Raw genomic sequence first — 17,094 nt, forward strand, 5'->3', positions numbered from 1 at the left:
AGTTCAACCAGTCTGTGACCAGTTCAACCAGTCTGTGACCAGTTCAACCAGTCTGTCACCAGTTCAACCAGTCTGTGACCAGTTCAACCAGTCTGTGACCAGTTCAACCAGTCTGTGACCAGTTCAACCAGTCTGTGACCAGTTCAACCAGTCTGTGACCAGTTCAACCAGTCTGTGACCAGTTAACCAGTCTGTGACCAGTTAACCAGTCTGTCACCAGTTCAACCAGTCTGTGACCAGTTCAACCAGTCTGTGACCAGTTCAACCAGTCTGTGACCAGTTCAACCAGTCTGTGACCAGTTCAACCAGTCTGTGACCAGTTTAACCAGTCTGTGATTAGTCTGTGACTAGTTTAACTCTCTGTAGTTAATTAGTAGTTAGTTAGTGGATCATGACAGAGTTTTATTCACTGAGGAAACTTGTTCTGAAAGTCAGATTCCTAGTTTATTGATCTGGATCAGGGAAACGACTAACGATGATTTTATTAACAGTTAATTATCAGTTGATTATTTAATCAATAAAACATCAGAAAATGGTGAAAAACATCCAAGGTGACGTCTTCAAACGTCTCATTTCTCTAACAAACAGCTCAAAGTCTGAAATCTAAAGTCAAAGATTCTCACGTTTTCAACATTTTATAAAAATACATTTAATATAATGTAATTGTTGCAGCTCTGATCTGACGGATAAAACCCAGACCAGTTCTTCAGATCTGAGTCACCCATGTATCTCTGTGAACCAGCTTCTGTCTAACTGGTCCCAGGTCAGACTGTGGCTCCCTGCAGCAGCTGAACTGCAGAGCCCCTGCTGTGCCTCCGGGCCTCCTGCAGAGCAGAGCTCCCCCACCTGGTGGAAGGACAGAACTACATCAGACACTGTCTCAACATGTAAATTATATACAATTATATACAATTATATACAATTATATACAATCTATGTCCAAAGTTTATATGAAACTATAAAATGATGAAAACACCTGAAAATGAAGAAACATCCAACAGGAACAAAAACTCATTCTCTCATTTCTCTGAAACAAAAACATTTTATCATTTATAATTTTTTCACTTGTTTTAAAAAGATAATGATTTGAACTCTTGTTCTGTCTGAAGATCCTGCGGAGGCTCGTGGTGACAGACTGCGCTCGGCAGGTGTGGCCTCACCTGTCCTTGAGGGCGGGGTTCGCTCCAGCGTTCTCCAGCAGGAAGCGGATGACCTCTGTGTGACCTTCGGCGGCCGCCACGTGCAGAGCCGACCGGCCATCGTAGTCGACAGCATTAACGTCCACTCCAGACAGGAAGTACCTGCAGACCACCACAGAAGAAGAGACATTAATACAGCCTCAGAAATAATCGACTTGAAGCTTTGTTTTTATTCTGGCTCTAAATGTGTTTGTTGTTCATTTCCTGTTTATCTTTTTATTTCACCCCCATCCAGCTCCATCTCCTGTGTGCAATGCATTATGGGAGAACAAGAGTCTGTCTGCTTCAAGTAAAAAAAACCTGATTAGAGTTTGTGTGCGAATGGATGTGGGACACAGTGAAAGTCCCGCAGGGGCTGATGGGAAACTCGTTAGTGGTGCAGGTATCTGATCATAAAGCAAAGAGCTGGACAGATTAAAATGCGACCTGATGTCGGCGCTAGAGGGAAAGTTATGTAACGTTGAAATACGAAGGTTACCTCCTCAGGGACTGCACGTCTCCTTTAAAAGCCGCCAGCAGGACGTTCATGATCTGGTATCCCTGCGGAGGAGAGGAGGCCTTTTAGAAGCACTCACATAAACTGGTCTGGGATCAGAGTAAAGGAACAGAGAGGAGCTCGACCTCAGACTCAGTCTTCCACTGTCTGTAGGCCAGAATCTGCCTGAGCGGCGTCCTGATGTCGAAACTGTGCAGCTGAAACATCGAGATCAGCTCCTACAGACAGAAGAGTCACTTTATTGTTACAAACCCGATGAAAACTCAGTCAAGAAATTAATCAAATTAAACCCAATCAAAAATAAATAAATACTGGTTGTGTCCCCTGGTAAGTGAATATCTACTTCCGGTTTCAGGTGGAGGTGTTACCTGGCAGAAGTGGACGGCCCTCCAGGGGTTTCCACAGGCGTCCAACTCTGGAGAAAACGCCATCAGACCCAAAACACCAGGAACCACAGCCAGCAGGGAGCCGTGGCTGCTGGACGACGCCGGCACAGACGTCTGCAACACACACACACACACACACACACACACACCCACACACACACACACACAGTCAGATCCAGATTCAGATCATCTTCTTTTAAACCTTAAAGGAAGAAAGTCTTAAACAAATTGAGCTGATGTGAGAATAAACAAATAAACAGGTAAATATATATGATGATATAATTATATAAGATAATGTTTCAGGTCGTTAATGACGTTGTCCTGAGGATTTTCTCCTCCTCTAGTCGACTCCTGCGGGACAGAAACATGAGGCTGGACCTTGTAGTGGAAAGCTGTGGAGTAATCCTTCATCCCCGCCACCTGCATCATGGACAGCATGCTCCGCGCGGTCGCCGGCGACAACACCTGGTCACCTGACAGCGGACAGAGCCCCCCGTTGGCTAAGGAGGCGGCCATGACGGCTCCTGACTCACAGGTGACCTCGGTTGAGGAGCACTGTCACACAGAAGAGACACGAGGCTGATTATAAAGAATATTCATGGCAGTTTGAAGATTTACCCAGAAACCACCAGAAACCAACCAGGAGTCTAGAGATCAAACAGCTGATTAGTGAAGTGACAGAAAAGTAACTGTGATAATTGATGAATGGTTTGAAGTTTATGTTTTAAGAGATTATGAAAATGTTCTCAGATGTGAATATTTTCTGGTTTCCATGACAACGAACTGAGACAAAACATTTGAATCTGTTCACTCGGACTTCAGATATTTTATTCACTGAACAATTAATCAGTTATTAAAGAAAATAACTGTCATACATTATTGATAATGAATAATACGACCTCACCCGAGGAAAACTGATAAAAACACAATTTAACAACAAATGTTGCTGCACATACAAGATTATTATTATTTTCAATCTAATGATTATTAAATTAAAATAAACTGACTGTAACCGACCTAATAATGTGGGTTATGTGACAATGTTGAAGTTATTTAGTTATTTATTTTTTGTTCTTTGTATTTATATTTTGAAAATTCCACTAAACAATAGGAATAATAAAAAAAAAAGGTTTAGCTTTTGTAGATTTTGTGTTTGTGTCAGATTATTAATGACATATTATTGTGATGAACGCTGATTCGAGACTCTAGAATCACAGCTGCAAGTGAACTCAGTAAGAACTAAAACAGACCAGGTCTTACGACTAGATTCTGACACAAGACCAGGACCAAGATGGAGGATGGAGGTCCTGATTATGAGGTGAATCTCCCACGGCAACGAGTCTCTCTACCTGCCGGGAACATAGATCTTTAAGGTGAGTGTTACCTGCAGCATCAGATCCAGAGCAGCGTTGCTGTCCGTCTTCTCTGGGAAACACTGAAACACAGGAGTCTGGTTAGAGGCGACAAGAGGACACACTCCACACCAACGGTGACTTCTCACCTTTAAATGCTCCTCACCTTCTTCTCCTGCAGGTAGAAGGACAGGGCGTGGAGTCTGACGCTGGACGTCCTGCTGCTCTGATAACTGAGATCACACAAAAACAACACACACTCAGAGCCGCTGTGTGACGCAGATACACTGTGATTGGTCCGGAGGATGTTTATGGTGTGACGTCATCACAGTGTGACATCGGCACAGTGTGACATCATAGTTTAATGATGTCACATTAGCCTCATTCTTCAGATTATTATTAACAGTTAACTGCAGAGGTGTCAGAGTCTGTACCTGCTGCAGTTCAGGTGGGCGTGCTCTTTGTTGCAGAGTCTCCGCACGACGTTCAGCACCTGCGACACACACACACACACACACACACACACACACACACACTCAGTTAGTATGTGTGTGTGTGTGTGTGTGTGTGTGTGGTCCTTTTGTTTCCACCTGTCGTCTTCATCACTTACTGAGTCGTACTTCTCCTCTTCCTCTGCACACAGCCTCCCCGCCAGCTGGAGACACACACAGTTAATTAATTGGTTTATTGATTAATTGGTTTATTAAATATCACAATATTAAACACATTTACACGATCAGGTAAAAATAATATTCAATAAACATTCGATTCTCTAATTAAAAGCGAGAAGACGCTTCATTTTCTACACTCAAAACCTGGATGATGGATGAATTAATGGATGGATGATGATGGAGTTACCTGTAGTAAAGACACAGTAACAATGGCTCCTGTCTCAGTGAGCGGGCTGTGAGGGATTCCTGCAAACAGAAACATTCATCAGACTGTTACTTCCTGCTGCTCTACAGGGTCAGAGGTCAGAGGTCAGAGGTCTTGGTAGGATATTCACTCTGAGAATTTTGTTTTGCTGATCACATTAAAATGGCTATAATCAGGGGTGTCGAGTGGCGCAGTGGCTGCAGTGGCCACAGTTCTCGCCGCAGTCGGCCCGGTTCGAATCTCGCATCGGACGGCCCTTTACTGCAGGTCACTCCCCCTCCCTGCCTCCCCATTTCCTGTCTCTCTCTACCGTGCTGTCATAAAGACATTAAAAGCCCAAAAAATATACTTAAAAATGGCTATAATCAACATTTTTATAATAACAATTAGGTTAACTTTTTTGTTACTTGACTTTTCTGATCAGTGTAAAAATCTCAAATACAAAGATAATGATTGATGATCTGAGCAGAGTGATAACGATTAATCACTTCATTTCTAAAAAGTAAAAACACTGGCAATTAAAAGTTTGTGGAAACCAAAGAAACTGATTCTGATCAACAAGTTATTTCCATTACAAGTTTATAAATCATATGAAACAAAGAAAAAATGCAAATGTTTTTCTTATTTTAATTTAATAAATAATAGTTATTGATCAGCAAAATAATGTTCTTCAGCAGGTTCAGAAACTGGAGACATCAGAGGGACGAGGAGAGTTTAGTTTGACCCTGGACCTTTCTTAGTGAGTGTGAACGGAGAGTCGTATCTGGAGAACTCCTCCACACCCACGTATCTGTGGACCAGGTCTGAGCCCAGCAGGTCCACCGCCACGCCGTACACCAGCGGCCATGACACCTCACCCAGAACCAGAGAGCCGGCCCAGTCCCCCAGAGACAACCTGACACACGGAGGACAGACATTTGTTGAATCTGTCTGGATGTTTTAATAAATGAATATTATCATTATACCTTATTTTCAGACAACAAAAGGAGACAGTGTCGTTTTCTTATTTCTTATCGTCGTCAGTGATGAAGTTTATAAAGAATATTTTCTTTATTTCTAAACCTTCAAACACAGAATCTTCTGCCTCGTCTTTATCTCACGTCGCCATCGTTAGGACACTGACGGGTTCAAACATGACTGACTGATTGTTTTTCCTCCACAGTGTTTGGTCTCTCACATTTTCAAAATAAAAGGAAATTCATTTTCCAACTAAAAGCTCTGCTTCAAAGTAAGAGTACTTCATAAAAGGACAATATTTGTCTTTAAGTGTCGTGAAGTAAAAGTCAGAAGTTTCCAAAAAATAAAACTCAATTCAAGTACAGATACTGGAGAAATATACATATAGTACTCAAGTAGAAGTACTATGTTACTGTCCTCCCCTGGTATCGTATCAGACGTACCTCTGTCCATCCACAGTGCAGATTGAGACTCCCCACTTGCTGCTGTCCACACACTCCTTCTCTTTCTCCTGATTGGACAAATACAGAAAAGTACAAAGGTCATTCAGACTGAAAAATCTAAACTTCTTCAACACTGACCAGACATATTGACTCTGTCTGAATCACACTCATATAGAACATGATACTGTGACGTACTGAGCAGTTCTCAGTTTGGTGCCTCGCCCACGGAAAGCGTCACTTCAGATCAGAAGTCCACCAGCCTGGACGGGCTGTTTGTAGTCTTCATATCTCAACACTATGTTTGGAAACTGATCCCAGAATCTAATCTGCTGACAGGTGTCTGAGCAGAACTCACCTGCACCGACGACAGCTGACGACACCTGGAGAACAACTTCTGGGTCTCTTCAGTGAAGGTAGAAAAATCTGGAATAACGAATCGTCCCTGCAGAGCTTTCAGGATGAGGGAGACGAATCCTGTGATGCACCTACAGCAGGACGCACAACGGTAACCCAACATCATCACAACAACCACAAAGCCCACAGCTAGAGTCGCTACCAAAGACCGCCATCAGAATAACAACCACGCTCAAAAACATGACATATACACCACAAACCACCATGAAAACTTATGACAGCTTCCTGGACCTGAACCAGAAGAGACCTGCAACCCAAAAAAAGATCCAGAAACATGACCACAAGTGGTCTGACTGTCAGACTGTAGCTGCAAATAAAACAGTGAGTCATCTGCAAAACCTCAGAGGTAGATTCATGATTTCAGAAAAATCTGCTGCAGGGAGGGGAGAGAGGGTCATGGAGAGGTTTTACTGAAGAAGGAAGACTGAATCTTGTCCGAGAAGGAAGGACAGAAGGACAGAAGGACAGAAGGACGGACAGAAGGACGGACAGAAGGAAGGACAGAAGGACAGAAGGAAGGACAGAAGGACAGAAGGAAGGACAGAAAGTAGGACAGAAGGACAGAAAGTAGGACAGAAGGACAGAAAGTAGGACAGAAGGACAGAAGGACAGAAGGACAGAAGGAAGGACAGAAGGACGGACAGAAGGACAGAAGGACAGAAGGAAGGACAGAAGGACGGACAGAAGGACAGAAGGACGGACAGAAGGAAGGACAGAAGGACAGAAGTAAGGATAGAAGGAAGGACAGAAGGAAGGACAGAAGGAAGGACAGAAGGAAGGACAGAAGGACAGAAGGACGGACAGAAGGACGGACAGAAGGAAGGACAGAAGGAAGGAAGGACAGAAGGACAGAAGGACAGAAGGAAGGATAGAAGGAAGGACAGAAGGAAGGATGAAAGGACGGACAGAAGGACGGACAGAAGGACAGAAAGTAGGACAGAAGGAAGGACAGAAGGAAGGACAGAAGGAAGGACAGAAGGAAGGACAGAAGGACAGAAGGAAGGAAGGACAGAAGGAAGGACAGAAGGACGGACAGAAGGACCTGTGGAAGGCGTTTCTGTCCACTGATCCCTCAGTGTCCTGCAGTTTTCTCAGATGGAAGAAACACTCTCTGAGCCGAGGGTCGGACCGGTGCAGACCGGAGCTCCAGATGGCCTGAGAGAGAAAACAAACGCACCCAAAGTGTTCCTGAAACTCCCCGACAACCGAAACATCCAAAACACCAACAACACACGTGAAAGCTTCATGTGATTTTGGCGGGAAGAGATCTTTGATGCGTGTTACAGTAAAAATACCTCGAAGAACTGGTTGACGTTGATTCTTCCCTCGGAGGCGAAGCTGTCAAACAGCACGTCAGCGGCTCTGGAACAACACGACACGCTCTGATACACATTCACTCAAAACTCAGTTAAGACCAGAATCTGACTTTCATCTGTTTCATCTGATAAAAATTATTATGTCTAATAAATCAGGAGTTATTCTTCATACACAGCTCAGAGTCCAGTGTCTGGTTTCATCTGGTTTTATATTCATCATAAAACCTCTTGAACACTTCAAGCTTCACCTTCCTGTAGCTGCTGCTGTCTGATCTGATGGCTTACCTGGCCTCAGGTAACACTGACTTTCAGACTTACGCTCTGCGTTTGGACAGACTCTGCTGGGGGGGGAACCAGGGCTGGGAGGGGGGGAAACCTCGGTCCTCCGGCTGGACCACGGCCTGAGGGAGGGGAGGCTTCAGGCAGCCGTTACTGACCGACACCGGCACCACTGCGCACACAAACACCTTATCGTTTGTTATGTTGTGAGATGATCTAACGGCCTTGTGGGTTTCAGGTGCATAAAACAAACTCACACATAAAAAAAACAACAACGATGGACAAAGAATAAATAATGGAGCAGAACAGGAAGTTGTCTTCTACCAGATCTCTAGCTCCGGTTGTACCTGCAGGTCCAGGACTGACGAGGCTGATGGGCTTCTGGACCGGACTCTGGATCGGACTCTGGACCGGACTCTGGACCGGACTCTGGACCGGACTCTGGATCGGACTCTGGATCGGACTCTGGACCGGACTCTTGACTGGACTCTGGACCTGGTTCTGGATCAGGCTCCTGGGTGCTGGGCGGGGAGCTGCATTCTGGGAAACATCATCACGTCAACAGAAAGATGGAAAATGAGGTATATTTTTATTTATATTATATAATTATATTATAATTATTATATTATATTATAATCTGTGCATCATTTTATCAATTAATAATCAATGATTCTTTGGTTCCTAAAATGATGTAAAATAATGAAAAATGTTCAAGTGACGTCCTCAGATCCGTCTTTGATCCTGTGTCTCAGACTGTGGGACACTTCAGCTTTTAGCTCGTCATCTTCGTGGTATTTTATTGTCCTGCACTTTGTTCTGGTTCTGGTTCTGGTTCTGGTTCTGGTTCTGGTTCTGGTTCTGGTTCTTTTAAATGTGCTTCATAAATAAACTTGATTTAATTTGACCAACAGATTAATGGACTCGCTGCTGCAGCTCTTGTTTTCTAAAACATAATCTTATAAGTAAAGTACAGTATAGGTTGGTTTAGTTTTCATCTAAACACAGTGTATTTCATATTTGAACATTAGTGTTGAATATAAAGTGATTTCAGCTTCTTTTTTATAAAGAAAATCTGTGTTTGTGTTCAGATTAAGACGCTGAACGTCTCACTGTCACAACAGCTGCACAGGAAACATGTTCAACATGTTAGAACAGGTTCTACCTGGTTCTCTACGTTCCTCTGCTGGTTCTCGTCTGTCATCCCTCCATCATCTGCCGGAGGAGAAAAGAAGAGCAGAGGAAACACTTCAGTAGAAATAAAGCGTTATCTGACGATACATGGATCTACATCAGCTCTATCAACATTTGTAAAACCTTTATTTGTAGTAACAGAAAAAAAGACTGTAAACTGTCTGATACATAATTATTTAACTAGTTTGGAAATAATTTAAATTGATTGAATTTCCTTCTTTGTGAATCTGGTTTTAAAACTTTTCATTGTTTTATTTTTTAATGCGATGTGACTCTTTGTGTTTATTATTCCCAGTAAACGCTGTTCTTCTTATTTGACAGTGTGAGAGAGAAAACATGAACAAAAATATCTTTTATTATCAGTTTAACACAGAAATATTCAGGTAGATTAAAGGACATGAATCTTTTCATCTGTAAGTTTCTAATAAAATAAGAAACAAACTGCAGCTCACAGACAAACAGGTTACAAAATAAAAGTCCAAACTGTTTCCTGTTTGTGTAAAAGTGACTCTCAGCAGACTGTGTGTGATTACAGTGAGTATTTACATCACAGCCAAAACATATAGACTTAAAATACAGAGCAGTGTGTGTGTGTGTGTGTGTGTGTGTGTGTGTGTGTGTGTGTGTGTGTGTGTGTGTGTGTGTGTGTGTCTGTGTGTGTGTCTGTGTGTCTGTGTGTGTGTCAGTGTGTGTGTGTGTGTGTGTGTGTGTGTCAGTGTTGGCTGCTAAATATGTCACTTCTTGTCTCAACAGAAGACAGTTATATATAGAAATGTAGAAACCAGATGTGTTCACCACCACGTCTCCTTTTTCTTGAGTTATTTGAAAACTACTTTTACTTATTGTATCTGTATGTTTATATGTTTGTTTATATGTTTGTGCATATTTGCATATTTATATATATCTATATGTGTACAACTTATATTTTTTTTCATTTTCTTTATTTCATTTATTTCAATTTATTCTAATAATTTTATAAGTAATTATATCGTATTTATTATATTAATATTGTTATTGACATTTTTCTTTCTTTCATTATTTAATTCCATTGATTGATTGATAATTGTGTTTTGGCAACACAATGAAAATGTTCTGTCAATAAAGTTGAACTGAGTCTCAGCAGCTCCATTTAGACTCCAGCTGACTCCGCCCACTTCAGGATCCATCACAGACCACTAATCACAGGGTGTTTCACACACACACACACACACACACACACACACACACACACACACACACACACACACACACACACACACACACACACACACACACACAGACCTTTACTGTCTGCCTCTTTATTGGGCTCCAGCAGCTTGTTTCCGTCCAGACCTCCGTAACGTTTCCTCCATTTGCGTCTGAGAGAAGGAGTTCTCTGAAAACTGAACGAGTGAAGGACAACAATGTGTTCAGAGTTTCATCCTCATCATCCTCATCTTCATCTTCATCCTCCTCATCATCACTGAACTGTCACCAGACTCCCTGAAGGAGCCCTCACTCTCTGAAGATGAACCACTGATTGATTTATTGATTTAACTCTATTATTACATTTTATGTTACAAGAGCAGCGAGACTTTTTATCTACAGAGAATTATTTATTCTATTTGTGTCGTTTCAACTGTAAATAATGAGCCAAATGTTTCATAAGAAATATGAACATAAAACAATAAATAATATAACAACAATTAAACCAAATATAACAATGATTTAAAAACTGTTCGAACAAAAACTCATATGTATAAAAGTCAGTTATTTAACACCTCAGCCAAAGGAAGTGGATTCATTTAATCAATATTGTTCAATATTTATTTTTATTATGATGATGATGATGATGATGAGCTACTGGACACATGGATTTCCTCTAACGGATAAATAAAGTATCTCTGACTAATGCTGCTGCTGTTACTGACACATAGTGAAATAAAACATTACAGTACATTAAGTACAAGTACAATTACTTTCAGTATCAGTTTATCAGATTATTCCTTTGATTAAACGATTGATCTTTCTCTAAATAGTCGTCAGTTTGTTTCCTGTTGATTGACGAATCATCTCAGTTCTTCTTCAAACACTTTTTCACTTCACTTATAAAATATAAAGAATTTTTACTAATTAAACGACACAATAAAATATTATTTGTAATAATAAAAGCACGTGGGTGTGGACCGGCTGCAACTCTGATGATGATGATGATGATGATGATGATGATGCTTCACGTCTGATATAAGAAGATATAAGAATAAAACTGGAGCTGAAACATTTAGAAGATGAATCGATTAATCATAAATCCTTGTGATGATCAGTGAAAGTCATAAATACTCTGATTGTTTCACACACAGGAAATAATCACGTTTCCTCTCGGTTCATCTGATTATTTGCATTTGAACATTCGACAGGACGTTACAGCAGTTTTTATTTTTTTAGTTTCTCATTTATCAGCTGCAAACACACATCAACAATCAATCTGACAGCTTTGATTCACACTCACTGTTGAACATCTGTGGGAACATCTGTGGGAACATCTTCTCTTGTCAGTGTGGAACTAACTTCTGATCTGTCTGATGTTTGTCGTTTGTCTCTCTGTCTCTCTCTCTCTCTGTCTCTCTCTCTGTCTGTCTCTCTCTCTCTGTCTCTCTCTCTCTGTCTCTCTCTCTCTCTCTCTCTGTCTCTGTCTCTCTCTCTCTCCGTGTCTCTGTCTCTCTCTCTCTCTCTCTCTGTCTCTCTCTCTGTCTCTCTCTCTCTCTCTCTCTGTCTCTCTCTCTCTGTCTCTCTCTCTGTCTCTCTCTGTCTCTCTCTCTCTGTCTCTGGTCTGAAAGCTCTGCCACGTCTCAGCCTGTCCCTCACCAGCGCGGCAGGAATGTAAAGCTGGACGGTTTCCAGCTTCAGGACATGGAAAACATCGCAGCGTCTTTATGAGACGGATTGAGAAGAACAAAGAGAGCGGGACAGTGTCCCTCCTCACCACAGGTACGAGCCGTCCTCCGCCTCCTGGCTCTGGCTGCTCTCCATCGACGCTCCAGGTGTTCAGGTTAGTCCAGGTGTTCTCTGAGTGTCTTCGTGTAGGACGAGGACGTTCCTCTCTGAGTGTCTGCAGACTGTGAACCTTCTGTAATGAATGGGATGTTTGGAGAGGAGGGGAAAGAAGACACTCCCAGCGTCAGCACTGTAAAAACAAATCCTAAGTTTACTGAAAATAACTACGTTTTCTAACAGTAATTTGACAAGACAAAAGTTTGTAAAATGACAGAAATGATCTGTGAATTAACAGCTAAACTTCTATTTGAAGCATCATGCCAATAATAATCAACTACATTTATTTCCTATTTTTGTAAAGACAAATTACTGTATTATTTACACAGTATTTTTTCTTCTTTCTTAAATTACAAACAAATCTGTGTAAAATGACAGTAATTATCTGTAATTAAAATGTAGCTTGTTAATATAAAGGTTAAAGTCCATACGAACAATTTATGTCATGTCGTAGAGACTCATCCTGACACTGACCTCAGTCACTGCAGCCGTCCCTCAGAAAGCCTTTAGAAGCTGTGACGACTGAACACAACAACCTCACACTGATGGTTTAAACACACGTGTCCCCACAGTAGTGGGCAGTATAAATTGCAAAAGGTTTTGTACAACAGATCCAATAATTCCCTCTTACCAATTTTGAGACTTTTATTTTGAAGGTAATCCAAATCGTAGGGCCCAGGCTGCTCCTCCGGGACATTGAAGTTAAAGGACTGTCCTTGTCCCACCTGAACCAAGGACAGTCCCTTTGCTGAAGGGAGAGTCTGGCCAGCACCTCGAACACACAGACAAACACACTGTTTTAGGATTTTCATCTTTCATTAAAAGATAAATCACAGAACAGATTCCAACACACCAACAGCTTTATGACAAACTCTTACCACTGAGTCCTCGATCCAATCCAAAGAGCTGGATGTTGGTCTGAGCATCAACCTGGGGCCGACCAGCACTTCCTCTCTGATGGCCACATAATGACCAGCGAGTCCTCACGGTCCCTCTGGACCACGTGGCCACCGGGTGAAGACGCAGAGCTGGTTGCAAACGGCCTCCACCAGGCGGCTAACACTGGCCCAGTTTGCAGGGCCCGAGTTCAGTCCAAGAAGACAGCTGAGAGATAATCAGAGAGCAGTGTGTGTGAATATAGATCTGATATTCATTAGAGGAAACAGTGATATCTGAAGTGAGTCTCACCTCTGGAGACTCTCCTTCCCAGGACAGGAAGTGTTCTCCCCCGTCGCTGCCTTGAACTGTCACCTGTGCTGCCTCTCCTGGTCTCTGGGAGGGAAGACAACTCGCTCTTCCTCCTGCTCTGTCAGGCAGGTGTCGCCAGGAGCTTGGAAGTACTTGACACTGGCTTGAGGAAAAAGGTTCTGGATCAAAAATTAATTTTATGTTTGCATGAAATGATCAGAGGTGGACAAAGTACACAACTTCACTACTTGAGTAAAAGTACAGATACTCCTTGTCAAATATTACTCAAATACAAGTAAAAGTAGCTTAGTCAAAATATTACTTAAGTAAAAATACTAAAGTATTTACTTAAAAAATTACTTAAGTAAAAGTATTTTAAAAATATCTCAGGAAATACAGGAAAGAAAAGAAGCTTTATTGTCATTATACAACTGATGCCATTTTGCTACAGACAGACTCAAAAATAAAGAAATAAAGGCAAGAAGCCTCAGAACACAGACTCAGCTGCATTCATCAACAAATTCAATTTCTTCACATTGAACACATGAACACATCATGAAGTATATTTACCAATACCTAAACATTTATCGTAACATTCAGTGTGTCCTTCGGTTAGCTTATTAGCATTTATCTTGCCAGTTCAAATATGTCTCACAACATTACATTACGGTTTTCAGGAGGAAATATCCAACTTTTTACTGCAGCACATTTATCTGTCAGCTGTAGTTACTTTTCAAATTAAGATTGTACATTTAAAAACATCATAAGTCTGTAAAATACAATTCAAACTCAAATGTAATTGTGTAGCAGCATCTCATACAAAAACAGTTCAAAGTGTTTTTCATTAAAAAAAATGTCATATTGGAATATATTTATTGATGCATTAATATATAAATCTCTGTAATGATGCAGCTGGTAAAGGTGGAGCCAATTTTAATAACTTTACTGGGTAGTTTGTGAATTTCCCCCTTGGCAACAATAAAGTTTTATCTCAACCTGTAATAATCATACATCATCAATTATTTTATCATTATATTTTGTATTATTCGTCTCAATCTGAAAAGTAACAAAGTAAAAGTTTATAAAATAAAAGTGGTTCAGTAAAAATGTAGTACAGTAGAAATATTGTAGTACAAATACAGTATAAGTACTACAGTAAACATGTACTTTCCACCTCTGACCTGCGAATGTTTCAGGTTGGTCAATATTGAGGCTTTTACTATGAAAAGCATTACGGAAGTATTTATTTTGACAAGCGGAAATCGCGATGTTTACAGTATTACCGAATGTCTCCCGTTTTTCACGTTGAGGCTTTTACTTTGGAAAAAAAATATTACCGGAAGTGATTATTTTGAAAAGCGGAAGTCTTGATGTCTACATGATTAGCATTTCCGTTCGGTCTAAGCTAGGAGCTAACAGGCAAACGGGCAGCAGGTGGATGTTTTCCCGCTCAGGTTCAGCTGTTGCCGGTGTCTTTATCGGGTTATTTAAACGTGTTCAGCCGTTAAACCGTTTGTCTGACCTCCGTTATCCGGTAACCGCTCCCCCCCTCCCCCGGAGCCCCCCCCCTCCCGGTGTCACCGGGACGAGACGTTACTCCACAAACAGACAGATGCCCAGGAAACAGAAAGCGGTGAGTTAGTGAAATATTATGGGACATAATATTTTCCTACAGGACAAAATCCAATTTAATAGATTTTTTAACTGTAATTCTAAATGACTTTTTGACTAAAAGAACTACACACATAACACTTGTAAAAATAAAGCTATACAAACTGAAAGACACAGAATTAGTATTTTTACTTTTATTTACATATAATTTGATGTAAAACAAAAATGTGTGTGTGTATATATATATCTATACATATAAAGAAATATTTCAGATTTGCATTCAGAATTTTAAGTGTAACTATAACTTGATTAATTATTTCAGTGGAATTCATTGTTATATAAGTAAGTGCACAGACTGATGAATCTAGGTGGTTAAATCTAAATATAATGTGTGAGGTTTAATATTTTTGGAAACAAGGGATGAAATAAAATCCTCATGGAACATACTCATGGAGGTCTTTATTGTTTACTTGATATTCATCAGATATGTAGGAGGTTACCTGTAGAAGATATTGCAAGTGGACCGTCAAATCATTCGCGAAACAGTAGGCAACAATTTTGGAGAAAAGATGTAATTATAAAAAAAAAAAACAATATCAACAATGTTTTTAAATATTTTAAAAGAAAATGATCTTTAATAACATTAAAAGTGTTTAAAAACTCCTCATCATCCCAACAATATACAAACGTAAATGTAAAATACAAAGTTACCCTGTTAGAAAAGTAAATAAGGTTATAACAAGATTTTAAGGTAGAAGACACTTAAACCCTCCATAGTTTTGTACAAATGTGTCCTGTGGCAGGAAATGAAGATCAGCTGAATTAATTTCAAAATAAAACCTCAAATGATCTGGAATATTGTAACTTATATATAAAAGAACATGTTTATGTCATAAAGTTGAGCAGCTCAGAAGTGGGGGGGGTAGTTGACTGAACTACCTGTAGACCAGTGATGTGTAGTGTCACCTTGCTCACCCTCTGTCCTGTTGAACCAGGTGAAGGTGCAGCAGGCTGCAGGTGGAGCAGCAGAGCCTGAAGCTCCTGGTCCGGTGGCTCGAGACAAAAGTGGCGCCGTCACCATAACGGTGCACGCCAAGCCCGGCTCCAAACACAGCGGCATCACAGGTCACCTGCACTCACAGTTACACACAGACTCACCGTCACACTGTTAGAAACTGAGAGATGACGTGTCTTTTCTTCTTCTGCCATTCCTGTAGAAGTCTCTGCAGAGGCGGTGGGCGTCGCCATCGCAGCGCCTCCTACAGACGGAGAAGCCAACACTGAGCTCATTCGTTTCCTGGCTGAAGTCCTGGACCTGAAGAAAAGCCACGTGTCTCTTGACAAGGTTCCTGAAACTTATCAACTCATTATTCACTATTAAAACACCTTAACACCTTGTGGTTGTTTTGTCTCACGTCCTTTATCCTGAAACCTCCTCGTCTTTATCTTGACTCCTTCTTTATCCGCACTTTTTTACTTGACCTTTTTTATTCTTACAGTTTTACCTTTCCTGCCTCATCTGTCCCTCCCATCCACTCTCTTCTTCATGCTACTTTCTTCCTCTTTTACAACATTTATTCTGACTTGCTGAGCGTCTTTCCCTCCTCGGTTTACGTCCTGTCTCCTGTCTCCTGTCTCCTTCAGGGCTCCAGGTCCAGAGACAAACTCATCAGAGTGGACTCCTCCCTCGGGCCGGAGGAGGTGTTGAGGAGGCTCAGACAGGAAGCACAGACGACCTGTGACGTAAAACTTTGTTAACAGAACAACGTGAGAAAGTTGTTGTATTATAGAACGTGCAGTTACTGGCTGTTCATGACAAAACAAAGCAGCTGTTTTCAGTGTTAATGTTTACATGAGTTCACTGAACCTATCACACTTTGACAGCTGGTCCAGTACGACTGCTGGGAAACCTGAGGCACCAGAACATCACCATGGAAACAGACCGCTTGCAGCAACCAGCCACCAGTGTACAGGAGGTGTGTCCACCCTGGACGCTCTGGACAGAGACAGGAAGTGATGTTTAGATGTTGGAATAAAGTGAATCATGAGAAATTGTAACGTGATTAAATGAAGTGTTGCGTTTTAATAAACAGATTAATACCTGGACGTTTCCCTCCATCACATTTGATGTGGAACAAAGGATCTCACACAGATGTCATGTGACCGGAGGATCTGATGGTGTGTGTGCCCCGCCATGAGCAGCAGGTGGCGCTGTGTCACTGTTAATGTCCGTCAGCAGCTTCGCTCACCGGAGCCCTGAACACACTCGTGGAGGTCTTTATTATTTACTTCATATTCATCAGATATGTGGGAGGTTACCTGTACCTGTACCTGTTACCTGGTGGGCCGTCAAATC

At 41.3% G+C, this 17,094-nt stretch overlaps 2 protein-coding genes across 2 annotated transcripts; one reads left to right on the forward strand and one right to left on the reverse strand.

The window, feature by feature from the left end:
• Window positions 1–624: 624 nt before the first annotated feature.
• On the reverse strand, window positions 625–12,723 carry glsl (glutaminase like). The gene is made up of 22 exons (XM_056386210.1): window positions 12,571–12,723; window positions 11,872–12,015; window positions 10,191–10,291; window positions 8,881–8,930; window positions 8,066–8,258; window positions 7,758–7,890; window positions 7,419–7,485; window positions 7,166–7,278; window positions 6,065–6,194; window positions 5,710–5,777; window positions 5,041–5,204; window positions 4,292–4,350; window positions 4,044–4,088; window positions 3,868–3,926; window positions 3,600–3,666; window positions 3,466–3,516; window positions 2,460–2,636; window positions 2,064–2,195; window positions 1,821–1,913; window positions 1,678–1,739; window positions 1,161–1,301; window positions 625–846 (listed from the first exon to the last, which is right to left on the reverse strand). Exons 2-22 carry the CDS (start codon window positions 11,916–11,918, stop codon window positions 765–767), a joined length of 2,034 nt encoding a protein of 677 aa, XP_056242185.1. The 5' UTR covers window positions 11,919–12,015; window positions 12,571–12,723; the 3' UTR covers window positions 625–764.
• Window positions 12,724–14,455: 1,732 nt separating this feature from the next.
• On the forward strand, window positions 14,456–16,844 carry c10h15orf40 (chromosome 10 C15orf40 homolog). The gene is made up of 5 exons (XM_056386211.1): window positions 14,456–14,760; window positions 15,734–15,863; window positions 15,956–16,083; window positions 16,383–16,505; window positions 16,623–16,844. Exons 1-4 carry the CDS (start codon window positions 14,506–14,508, stop codon window positions 16,494–16,496), a joined length of 627 nt encoding a protein of 208 aa, XP_056242186.1. The 5' UTR covers window positions 14,456–14,505; the 3' UTR covers window positions 16,497–16,505; window positions 16,623–16,844.
• Window positions 16,845–17,094: the final 250 nt, after the last annotated feature.

Source organism: Seriola aureovittata, chromosome 10 (assembly GCF_021018895.1).
Source record: "Seriola aureovittata isolate HTS-2021-v1 ecotype China chromosome 10, ASM2101889v1, whole genome shotgun sequence".
NCBI lineage: Eukaryota > Metazoa > Chordata > Actinopteri > Carangiformes > Carangidae > Seriola > Seriola aureovittata.